Source organism: Bos indicus x Bos taurus, chromosome 11 (genome assembly GCF_003369695.1).
Source record: "Bos indicus x Bos taurus breed Angus x Brahman F1 hybrid chromosome 11, Bos_hybrid_MaternalHap_v2.0, whole genome shotgun sequence".
Taxonomy (NCBI): Eukaryota; Metazoa; Chordata; class Mammalia; order Artiodactyla; family Bovidae; genus Bos; species Bos indicus x Bos taurus.
Window position 1 is genome coordinate 37,892,372 of NC_040086.1, and position 13,023 is coordinate 37,905,394.

Here is a 13,023-nt window from a genome sequence, read left to right on the forward strand (position 1 = left end):
AAGAAACAACAATTTAATGTTTACATGGACAGATGACTATACTAATTGAACAAAGTTTCCTAATTGTACATATGATCCCATGTATGTAAATACATAAAAAGTTGTTTGAAAATATTTTGGGGTGCCTAGTACTTTGGCAGGGACCTTTGAAGACCCATTCCACAAAGGACTCCAAGCTAAAAGTAGTGTGTTATTTAACATTAAAGGTTGATTACTTAGACATTTATTTAAAGGAATACTGACTTTGATTTTACTCCTGAAAAATTCTTAATTCTAGTTATTTCTATCTACGCCATAAAGACTCGCTGACAGCTACGGGATGCAAACTGACGCTGGGACAATCAGCAAATCTTACAGAGCTACTTTCCTCGGGTTTGTATTTTCAAACAAACAACCTTTCAATTACAAACGTTTCTGGCTCAGCGGGTCGGGAAATGGTCGGGAGTGAACGGTGGGGATACAACCGTGAACTGAAGCCTTTAAAACCTTTTCAGTCAGAGACCAGGTGAGACTGGCCTTCGTGGCGCCATTTCTAACCCTTGGTCCCACGCACTTCTTCTGTGGAAACGTTGAGATTCCTTCCAGGATTTCCAGCCAATGGCTACAAGTCAGCTCTACCAGCAGCTCCGGGCCAATGGGCAGAAGGCTATCTTTCGACTGGCTTCTACTCCTTCCCAGCCAATCGGAAACATTCTTCAAATGCCTCTTTCTAAGCTGCGCAGGCTCCGAGGAAGCTGGCTTCACTTCCGGGCGGCTGCCGGAGGCGGCTCCGCTTGTTGCCATAGCGACCGTTTTACGTTAAGTGGTTTGTAGCTTTCAGCCTGGTGACTGCGGAGACTGCTGGGGCACATCGTTCCCCTGTCCTCTCGGTTCCCTGCGGCCGAAAGGCCTGCTAGGATTCGGGGATCTGGCCTAGGCTTCCGCGGCGCCCCGCGGGGGCGGAATGGCCGCGGAAGAAGAGGACGAGGTGGAATGGGTGGTGGAGAGCATCGCGGGGTTCCTGCGGGGCCCGGACTGGTCCATCCCCATCTTGGACTTCGTGGAGCAGAAATGTGAAGGTAAAATACGAATCTCGAATCGTCAGTCCTTGTTCACGTCTCTCACACCAACAACCTCTCCACACACCGCCTCTCATCTCCTCGATCTCCCCTCCTGTCGACCAGGTTTAGAGCTGGATTTTTAGGATGTGTTGCTGTCACCGCGCCTGTCTTTTCCACGGTAATGAAAAGGGGGACGACATACCTCTCCCCCCTCGGCCCAAGCACGCATTCGAAAAACATTAGACTTTAATCCTGTGTTGGGTCTACTCCATCTTGCACCTTTCTGCCTTGGGCAGGTGACTGTGGGTTTCTTCCTTCATCAGCTTCCCCAGTGACTTGGGAGGAGAGATGTCAGTTCGCTTCTGAGTTCCTTCTGATTCCAACTGTTGGCCAAAAAGTGGGTGGGAGAGGGGTATGTGATTATTCTGGTAGGCCCAGAGCCGGTAATCTCGGTGGCCTGTATTCCCTTTTTTGAGCTCTCTCTCTCGGTTATACCAAACATGGAGGGTATCTTCCAATAAATGAAGTATGTAGACGTGGCATAACGTTCCCTGTAAGGAAAGAGTACCTCTAGGTTCTGATCAGTTCACGCTTTGGAGCTCTGCATTCAGTTCTTAGAGATAATTTGGAGCCCATTAATGGAAAAGGAAGCAGAAGCGATGTCATAAGAGTAATTTCAGGCTGTTGTGGTTGTTTAGCTGGCCAAGACCTTAAGGGTAGTAATATCCATTAATCGTTCGAACGTCTGTCGTATGTTGGAGGGATTAGACTTATTTTTTTTTAAGGTTCAATGGGCTAGAGCTAGCGTCCGTGGGCACAAGCTAGAGGTAGACAAATTTCTGTGAAGGAAGTGCTTCATAACAGGTAGTATCCTGGATACATTCGCCTGTCTCAGAAGATAATGAGTTCTCCAGGCCTTAGCAGTGTTTGAATGAATCTGATAGCACCTTAATGGAGTTGCTACAGAGAGGAATTCAACTGTCAAATGGTTGGTTATCATGAATGATCTGTTAAGAATCCTTTCAACCCTAAATTTCCATGAATCTGGTAAAGATGAAATTTACTTTGACCACTGAGTCTTTTCATTACATTCTCATTGCCATGAGCAACATTCAAATAGTATTTACTAGGTATTGTTCTTGCAGGTAATTTTTAAAAGAAGTTCAAAATAACTTTTATTTCTGCTCTATTAAAGAATTTAAAACGCTATTCTGAGACTGAGGAAGCATGTGGTGTTCTGATCTCCTTTAGGAGAAAAAAGAAATTATGTCACCTTTTGATTCCACTTATCCCACTGAACCTAAATGCTGAAATAGCAAAAAAAAAAAAAAAAAAAAAAAAATTCTATCCCCCAACTTTAAAAGTGGCTGCATCTCAGTTATAACACACCTGATTGTGTAATTTTAAAGGGAAATAGTAATCTTCAGACTTGTAAACATGTAATGTAGTAATTTGGTTTCAAAATTATCTGAAAACAGGTTTATTAGCTGCTATATTGCATAGTATGCCCAGTGCTATGTAGAATAGATGCCAAGAGAAATGGAAGTAACATTCAGTGGCACTTGAAATAATAGTGTTTATATTTCACTGACTTTGGTTTGTCAATGTGGTATTCTTCACCTTAGGTAATTTAAAAATTAGTTTTGTATAACTTTGTAAATATCAGCATTTATTTCAACATTTATTGAGAGTCTTTGAGCCAGAAATTGAGGTTAGAAAAGTTAATAAAACAAATCTTTGTCCTTGAGAAGTTTATAATTTGGTAGGGAAGGCAATGGAATTTAAGTGTAAAGTGACCAGATGTTATTATAAAGGTGGACATATGGTGCTGTGTATTCAAATAGTTCTGAGGAAAGAATCTAAATAGCCAAGGGAGTTGGGAGTGAGTAGAAGATCATGGTGGAGAAGGCAATGGCACCCCACTCTAGCGTTCTTGCCTGGAGAATCCCAGGGACGGGGGAGCCTGGTGGGCTGCTGTCTATGGGGTCGCACAGTCGGACACGACTGAAGTGACTTAGCAGCAGCAGCAGATCATGGTGAATGTGCCTCTTGCAGTCTTTTGAAGAATGGTTGGGAGAAGAGGTATTGGGTAAAGGCAAAGAGATCCAAGAAGGGCTTGAGCAAAGACCTGGGGCTTTGAAGCACCTTCTATGTTTTTACATTTGTCCACATTCCAAGTAATTGTGTCCTGTTACGAGGGCAAAATTTGGGTTTTGGAGTGGTGGGAGATGAGACTTGGGATCCAGTCTTGAAGAGTTTTGTCTGGGATTCTAAGCATTTTATACTTATTCTCTAGGCAAAGAACTGAAGCGTTTTAAATAGAAAATTACTGATGTTAGTTTTGTATTTTATAAAGAATGGGGGAATTTTTTTTAAAGGTGGCTTATGGTTTACAGTTCATGAATTTGTCTTTTCCTTGATCACATTGTAGCTTTTTGAAGGAATATATATCTTTCTAATATACATTTTCACACATATGATCATTGAGTAAACATTTGTTTTTATTCATTTTTGTTTCATTATTGATCTATATGTAATAAAGAAAGAGTCAGTTTCAGTAAAATTTGGATCAGCAAAATTCCAATATGGTAAAATAATCTGGAACCTGTTGTGAAAGGAATTATTTAGAAACTTACCAATAATGTTCCATTTAAAGTTTGTAAAGAAATTGTTGCCTTGTATTATTGATTGAAAAGTGGCAAATTATTGTTCCTCTCCCATATGAAGTAGCTCTTAGGTACGGAAAAAAACTTGTTTACAATTAATTATTATTATTTTTTTAATCCCAAGAATTTTAAAGTGGAAGAGCCAGTTTACAAGAATGAGTGTTCTATTTGTAAGTTCTATTTGTGGAGCTGACTTTCATATTTAATGAAATTTTTTTTACACTATGCAATATTTTTCTTTTAAATTTAGTTTTTGATGATGAAGAAGAGAGCAAATTGACTTATACAGAGATTCATCAGGAATATAAAGAACTAGTGAGTATTTTTAAACTGATTTTAAATATAATTTGAATAATATTAATTCAGTCTGTTCTGAATTTTAAAAATAGACTTGGCCATTTAAATTCCTTAAAAAATTTCAGTCTACCTTAGTAGTGCTCTCAGTTGCATCAGACCCCAGGGGTTCTCTGTGCATTTCCTCCATAAGACTCTAGAATGTAAGGAATAGATTTAGGACAACTATTTTAAGGGATCTTGCATCTGATCTTTAAATTTTATTCCTGTTCTTCTGCTGGTATATCCAGGGGAGTGTTCATTATTAATTTAGCCATGTTGTCTTGAGATTTTAAGAAATGCCTCTGGGTAGCACAAGGATTATACCACATCAAACTTCATAGTCCTGACTTCAGTTATTTCTGGTAGAGGAAATAAAATTTCATTTGATTCTCTGCGAAGATTTTCACTTTTAGTTGTTTGGGGTTTTTTTGGTGAAAAAGATTGTCACTGCCATATAATATAATTTTATGTAGATTAATCATTGCAAGCAAGCATTTGATTATACTTTTCTAAACTCAATATAAAAACTCATTTGGAATCTTTCAATGTAAATTGTAAAAGTTAAACTTTTTTTTTTTAGGTTGAAAAGCTGTTAGAAACTTACCTTAAAGAAATTGGAATTAATGAAGATCAGTTTCAAGAAGCATGTACTTCTCCTCTTGCAAAGACCCGTACATCACAGGTTTTTGTGTTTTTTCTGCTAATATATAATTTTAACAAAAATGCCCAGGATTCCACTTAGATTTGCTATGTTTGATTGTCAAAATATAATATTCTAGAGACTGTAAGAGTGAAAAGCCAATTTAACACATATGGATTCTTTCTTTATAAATACCTTGTGAAAAGATAATTTGAAGCATTAATAAACTGATGCTATTAAAAAAGAACTTCCTGTCAGAACTATAATAGATCACAGGCTTTATGCAAAAAAATTTATTTATATAGGTCTCTAATGGTTTTGCAGTTGCCCCTTTTTTAATCTTAGTAGATACACAGTACATGGTTCCTGGGGTTTTCTTCTGTTGGAACTAATTTTATTGTCGCATTTGTTCTGCAGTGCTGAATTGAAGTAGGTTTTAGGTGTATTTGTAACTAATATTTACTGGGAGTTCATGGTAGCTGCTGTTTTAAGCACTTGACATATATTATTTCATTGAATCTTCCTAACAGTCCTTAAGAAATTGGTGCTATTTATTTTACTTTGTTAGAATTGAGAAAACTATTGCACATATATATTAAGGAACTGGTACACAGTCTACAACTAAAGTAACAAAGCCAGAATATCAGTTCAGGCTCCGAGATTGAGTATAGAGATATGTTATTACTACCCAAATAGCCTTCTCAAAGAGTTACTTTAGCTTTTCATCTTCTACCAAATTAACTATAATTCCTTAGTAAGATGATAGGATTATATAGGATGTGATCTCAAATTATCATTTTCAACCTCCTGCTGTCATTCTGTAGTGCATTACATACTATAGTAATTCTGGCTGCTTGTTTTTGTAAGCATTGGTGCACCTGGCTTTGCTCATGGTGTCCCTTAACCGGGAATCCTCAGCCCCCATCTTCTCACCACTCCATCCTTTCCTTCCCCAGAGAAACCCATCTCTCATCATGGCCTGCTGCAGTGCAACTTTCCTAATATCTCTAGTCAGACCAGTACTCATTCTACCCCGCTGAGCACTTTTACATTTTCAATTCAGTTTAATTGTCTTGAATTAAAGTTTTTTACAAGTCTATTTACCTTGAGGAATTTATTGAAAATTATTAATTAGTATTTAGATTTCTTTCAAGGTATTGGTATTTGTTTTATTTTTCTTGTATTTCCAGAATATTTTCTTCTTTGGTTAATATTTGTCAACCTCTTAATTAAGCTATTATGAATGAATCTGAAATACTTTGTGAAAAAAGATGTTCATAGTAATAGTAGTCACATCCATTTTTGTTTTCATCATCAGAATAACTTGTGAATGAAGACATTCAGAATTTTAAAATACTGTTTCAGATCAAAAGTAACATATTTTTCTGCTTTGTTCTGTTACATAACACCTTTTGATTTGGAGTTGGTTCGTAGTACAGTCTTGTTATGTACAAGCATGGAAACCTTCTGACACAGACAGACTTGGATTTGAGCTTAGATCTTTTGATTACTTTCATTTATCATGGACAAAGTTGTTTGACAGTATTCCTGTCTTGTCTATTCTGATTCTCAGTTTGAACATCTGTAAAACAGGGATAGTATCTACTTTGAAAGGTTTTTGTGAAATTTGAGCAAAAATGTTCATAAAACATTTAGCACAATACCTGACACATATAAAGTGGTCTATAAATGGAAGCATCTTGTAATTAATGGTAGCTATTTTGGTGGTTGATTAGCAGGGTGCTAATTAGGCCAGGGTCATGTATTCAATCCCCACGTGGACTAGTTAGCTTTATTCTCTTCTGGAGCAAACTTAGCCCCAGATACTAGGGGCAGTATGACTGAATGAGCACAAGCCCATCTCCAATAACCAGAAAAACAGCCCAAAGCCTGCTAGTTACTGATTTACAGCAATAATCTAATCTTTGTAAATAAAGATCAGAATGCTGATTCCATTATGCTAATTTAGAGTGCTTATAAGGAATTCAAGAAACCAGTTGTTTGCCCAGGGTTGTTTAGGAGGTACTTTTTCTGTTTTGGTCTGTTTGGTTTGATTTTTATTTTTATAAACAGTTGCTCGCTCCCCTCTCATTGAACTGTACTGCTAAAGATGACTTGCAAAATTCTTTTCGCCTGGTTTGGTCACCATTAGTCCTAGACCACTGGTCCTGGCATTCTTGTATATTAAAATCAGCAGGCGTTGTAAGGCGTGCATCAGATGAAGATGTCTGATTTAAAAAAACAACCTTTTTTTTTTTTCTTTCCTTCCTTCCTTTCTCTTCCTCTCCTCTTCTCTCCTCTCTTCTCCCCTCCTCTTTCCACCCTTTCCATCCTTCCTCTCCCATCCTCTCAACTCTCCTCTCCTTCTCTTTCTTCTCCATACAGCTTGTGGGATTTTAGTTCTCCTACTAGGGATCAAACCTGGGCCTTCTCTGGTGGAAACACAGAGTCTTCACCATTGGCCTGCCAGGGAAGTCTCAACAACAAGACTTTTTAAGAGCATGTTTTCCTGTCATACGTGTGTAGCTTCTCAAAAAATGCTCATAAATTAAGATACTTTTCTAAAGAGTTCAGAAAAATATGATAATAGAATGCATATTGAGATATTATTTCAGTTGTGTTCAGTTGATTTTGTAATTTTATGGTGTTTTCAACTGAAATAGGCAAAAATGGCTTTTTTCATTGCTTGTAATTTTTTTTGGTGAGGATAGAGCTCATCACTGATTTCTATATATAGCAGGAGCCAGGGATGACTGTATGGCAAGAGACAAAGTATTTTTTGTTTTTGCTTTTCACTTGATTTACTTTGACTTTTGTAAATTAGAAATTAGTGCTTTCAGAAACATTTGTCTTCTAATGTTAATTTGGGAAAATTATTCTTTTTTTTCCCAATAACTTGTATCACTAAAGTGATTACATGTATGGTATAACTTTCATTTTCTAAAAACACACATTGGATAATTAATAATATTTTGTCTGATTGCTCATAAGATTTTAATAGTTTTTTTTTAGAGCAGTTTTATGTTTACAGAAAGTTGAGCAGTTAATGTAGTATCATCTCTTTTTATTAAAGTCTTTCATTAGTGTAGTATATTTGTTGATGAGCCAGTATTGATATATGATTATTAAGTAAAGTCCATAGTTTATATAAAGGTTCACTCTTTGTGTTGTACAGTTGATTTTGACAAATACATAATGTCATATATCCATCATTACAGTATCACACAAAATAGTTTCGCTGCCTTAAAAATCTCATGTGTTCCACATATTCATCTTTTCCATCTTTGCACCAAACCTCTGGCAACTGCTGTTCATTTTATTGTCTGTATAGTTTGGCTTTTTCCAGGATATTATGTAATTGAAATCATAAAGTATATAGCTTTTTCAGACTGACTTCTTTCACTAAGGAATATGAATTTAAGTTTTTTCATTGTTTGATAGTTCTTTTCTTTTTATTGCTAAATAATATTCCATTTAATGGATGTACCACATTTTGAAGGTGGTATATAACCTTTGGAAGGATATTTTGGTGCATTCCAGTCTTTGGCAATTTTGAATAAAGTCACTATAGCTATTCATATTCAGGCTTTTTTGTGGATGTAAATTTTTCATCTCATTTGGGTAAATACCTAGGAGCAAGACTGCTAGATCATATGTTAAGATTCACTTTTAATTTTGTAAGAAACTGCCAGACTCTCTTCTAAAGTAGCTATATCATTTTACATTTTTACCAGCAATGAATGGAAGCTCCTGTTGCTCCATGTCTTCAGTAACACATGATATTGTCAGGTTTTTGGATTTTAGACATTCTAATAGATATGTAGTGATATCATTGTTTTCTTCTGCCCATTTTTAAATTGAGTTATTTATTTTCTAATTGTTGGGTTGTAAGAGTTTTTTGTATATTTTTGATACAAATCTTTATCAGGTGTGTTTTGCAAATATTTCACAAAATATTCTCCTGTGGCTTTTCTCTTCATTCTGTTAACAATGTCTTTCACAAATTAGAAGTCTTTTTATTTTAGTGAAGTCTGATGTATTGATTCTTTCATTGTTTATAGTTTTGATATTTTATCTTAAGAAGTCATTGCCAAAAGCCAAGGTTAGCTAGATTTTTTTCTATGCTATCTTTCAAAGTTTTGTTTTTACGTTTAAATCTATGATCCATTTTAAGTTAATTTTGGTGAAAGGTGTAAGGTCAGTGTTTAGATTCCTTTTTTTCCATGTAGATGTCAGTTGTTCTAGCAGCATTTGCTAGAACCATGACCCTTTCTTCATTGGATTGCCTTTGTTCCTTTGTCAAAAATCAGTTGACTATGTTTTTGTTGATCAATTTTCAGGTTCTATTTGGTTTCATTAATCCTTTGTCTGTTCTTTCACCAATATCATACTGTCTTGATTATTGCAGTTTATAGTAAATCTTGAAGTCATGTAGTGTCAGTCCTCTGACTCTGATGTTTATCAATTTTGTGTGACTGTTCTGGGTCTTTTACCTTTCCATGTACATTTAAAAATCAGTTTGTTGATATCCACAATTGCTGAGATTCTGATTGGGGTTGCATGAATCTACAGATAAAATTTGGGAGAAATGACATGTTAACAATGTTGAGTCTTCTTATTTATTACATGGAATAGATCTCCATTTTTTTAGATCTTTGATTTCTTTCATAAGAATTTTTTAGTTTTCCTCATATAGATCTTGTGCATATTTTGTTACATTTATTCTTAAGTATTCCTAAGTATTCCTAAGTACTTTTTTGTAGTGCAAACGTAAATTGTATTGTGTTTTTTATTTCAAATTCCAATTGTTGATTGCTTTGTTGTTGTTGTTTAGTCACTCAGTTGTGTCCGACTCTTCGCGACCCATGGACTGCAGCACACCAGGCTTCCCTGTCCATCACCATGTCCCAGAGCTTGCTCAAACTCATGTCCATTGAGTCAGTGATGCCATCCAACCATCTCATCCTCTGTCATTCCCTTCTCATGGCTTCAATCTTTCTCAGCATCAGGTGGCCAAAGTATTGGAGCTTTAGCTTCAGCATCAGTCCTTCCAGTGAATATTCAGGGTTGATTTCCTTTGGAATTGACTGGTTTGATCTCTTTTGCTACCCAAGGGACTCTCAAGAGTCTTCTCCAACACCACTGTTCGAAAGCATCAATTCTTCAGTGCTTAGCCTTCTCTTGGTCCACTCTCACATCCATATATGACTGCTGGAAAAACCATAGCTTTGACTAGACAGACCTTTGTCAGCAAAGTATTGTCTCTGCTTTTTAATGTATGTTGTCTCGATTGGTCGTAGCTTTTCTTCCAAGGAACAAGCATCTTTTAATTTCATGGCTGTAGTCACCATCTGCAGTGATTTTGGAGCCCAAGAAAATAAAATCTTTCACTGTTTCCATTATTTCCCCATCTATCTGCCATGAAGTGATGGGACCAGATTTCATAGTTATACTTTTTTACCCCTTAGTCCTTTGAATCAATAGAAAGACTTTCACATCATTTCTATAGGCTATGCTATTGAATTTCTGCAAATAAATAATCATTATTCTTTTAAGAAGTAAAAGGAATCTATAGCTTTTCTTTGAAGTTCTGTCTTTATTTGTATAGAATTGTAAGGATTGTATAAAATTCTTTAAGTGTTTGATAGAATTCATCATTGACCCCGGCTGGGCCTGGTGCTTTTTGTTTTGGAAGATTACTAATTATTGATTCCATTTCTTTAATAGATACAGACTTATTCAGATTGTCTGTTTCTTGTGTGAGTTTTAGCAGGTTGTGTTTTTTAAGAAATTGGTCCATTTCATCTGGATTATCAAATTTGTAGTCATAGAGATGTTCATAAAATTCCTTTATTACCTTTTTAGTGTCCATGGGATCTGTAGTGTCCCCTTTTGCATTTCTGATATTTTTAAATTTATGTCTTTTTTTGTGTGTCTCACGTCCTGACATTTGGAACCTCCCTGACCAGGGATTGAACCAACGCCTCCTGAAATGGAAGCACAAAGTCTGAACTACTGGACAACCAGGGAATTCTACACACACCCCCCTACTTGTTTTTTTTAAACTTAACCTGGCCAGAGGTTTCTCAGTTTTATTTTTTTTTTAAATAATCAGCTTTTAGTTTTGTTGATTTTCTCTATTGATTTTCTGTTTTCCAATTTCATTGATTTGTTCTCTAATTTCTGTTATTTCCTTTCTTTGGATTTAATTTGCTCTTTTTTTAGTTCCTAAGGTGGAAGCTTTGATTGTTGATGTTGGTTATTTCTTCTTTCCTAATATATGCTTCAATGCTTTAAATTTCCTTCTAAGCACTAACTTTTGCTACACCCCACACATTTTTGATAAGTTGTATTTTCATTTAGTTAGAAATATTTTTAGAGGTTCTCTTAAGACTACTTCTTTGATCCATGTGCTGTTTTAAAGTGTGTTTCTTAATCTCCCAAGTATGTTAGGTTTTTCTAGCTGTTGTTCTGTTACTGTTTTCTAGTTTAATTCTGTTGGGTCTGAGAGTCTCCTCTATATGACTCTTGTTCTTTTAAGTTTATTAAGGTGTGTTTTATGGCCTGAAATGTTGTCTATTTTGGTGAATGTTCCATGTGAACTTGAAAAGAATGTATTTTTCTGTTGTTGGAAAAATGTCAATTTGATCTAGTTGATGGAAGGTGCTGTTCAGTTCAATTATTTCTTTGTTGATTTTCTGCCAGCTGATTCTGTCCGTTATTGAAGTTTCCACCTATAGTAGTGAATTCATCTGTTTCTTCTTGTGGTTCTATTAATAGAGTAGCATAAATGCATGAAATCACTTGTAACTTTAGGCTAAGTATGAACATGTTTGGAGGTTTTTAAAACTCACTTAAGTCAGATTCTGAAAGACTCAATGTTCATATTTTTGTCAATGTGCTTTTCTCAAACATATATGACACCACATTTGTTTATTTATACCATTTATCTCATAGTCTTCTTTCAAAGTAGTTTGACATTTCAATTAATTTACAGGATACTTAAGATTGTTTTTGTTTTTAAACCACTTGCTAGCTTTTTGGAGTAACTCCTGTATTTAGTTCCTCTAATTACCCTTATTGGAAGCTCTTAGGCAAAGGATGAGCCATTTCCTTGGACCAGAATAGCCCAGTTGCTGTACAGTTAGGTTTAGTACAGTTTGATATTTAATCAAAAGGCCCAGAACAATTACTATAGGACTTTTTAGTTAAAAAAAAAAATGCTTTCTTGCACTGCTGAATTCTAATACCCAGCCAGAAAGTTACTATATTTCCTTCATTCTCAAATGAAAATTTTCTATCATAAATATCTCTTCAATGAAAATGCATTTTGTAATTGATGGCATGTTATAATTTAATTGATAGGGTTTTTTCCTTTTCTTATTGGTACATGAAATAATGGTTTATTTTGCTGATTATTGAGTCTTAGAATTGACAAGTGTTAGTGTTAGTTGCTCAGTTGTGCCCAGACTCTTTGCGATCCCATGGAATGTAATCCAGGATACTCCATCCATGGAATTCTCCAGACAAGACTGCTGGAGTGGGTTGCCATTATTGTTGTTATTATTATGCTAATTTGCAGGTGAAGAAGCTAATGCCCAGAAGCCTAAATGATGTATACAGAATCAAACAGCTAACATATGGTTAAGCTCAAAGTAGCTTTTGATATCAGGGGCTTATTTTTTTCCCCCATTGTATCAATAGTTCTCAAACTTAAATGTTATAAGAATTATCTGGGGAGATACATGGGTACCCTTTGTCCAGAAATTTAGATTAATTATGTCTAGGGTAGGGCTCAGGAACATGCATTTAATAGTCCTTCTTTCCTGCATTTCTTAGAAGGGTTAAAAATACCCTTTGAGAAGCCCTGCATTATATGTTTAAGGATCAGCTCAAATGCAGACTTGCTGATAGCTCTAGCTGACACAATGCCATCAGCAGCAGCGCCCTTCAAGTGTTTGTCACTGATGAGGATAGAGAACTTGATATTGCTGATAAGTCTAAGAAGACCAAGAACAATGTTATGTGGTTGTATAATCCCACAAAGGTTCCCTGGCAGATCAGATATACTAACTCTATTACACAGGCTGGCTACAGTTGTCTTTATTTAAATATTTTTTATTTTTAAAGGAAATTTAAAAATTATTTTTTAAATTGGGGTTTAGTTACTTTACATGGCTGTGTCAGTTTCTGCTATATAGTGAAGTGAATCGACCATAATGTGTACATACATCTATGCCCTCTTTTTCTGGATTTCCTTCCCATTTAGGTCACCACAGAGCACCACAGAGTTCCCTGTGCTATATAGTAGTCTCTCACTGGTCTATTTTATACTGCACTT

General features: G+C 35.7%; 1 protein-coding gene across 3 annotated transcripts in view; it reads left to right on the forward strand.

The window, feature by feature from the left end:
* The first annotated feature begins 708 nt into the window (after positions 1-708).
* Positions 709-13,023, forward strand: part of CFAP36 (cilia and flagella associated protein 36) — a 29,923-nt gene continuing 17,608 nt past the window's right edge. For all 3 annotated transcript variants that reach the window (XM_027555338.1, XM_027555340.1, XM_027555339.1), the window contains exons 1-3: positions 709-1,058; positions 3,957-4,021; positions 4,623-4,724. In XM_027555338.1, coding sequence (XP_027411139.1) covers positions 944-1,058; positions 3,957-4,021; positions 4,623-4,724 — 282 coding nt within the window. In that variant the 5' untranslated portion in view covers positions 709-943. The remainder of the gene's footprint in view (positions 1,059-3,956; positions 4,022-4,622; positions 4,725-13,023) is intronic.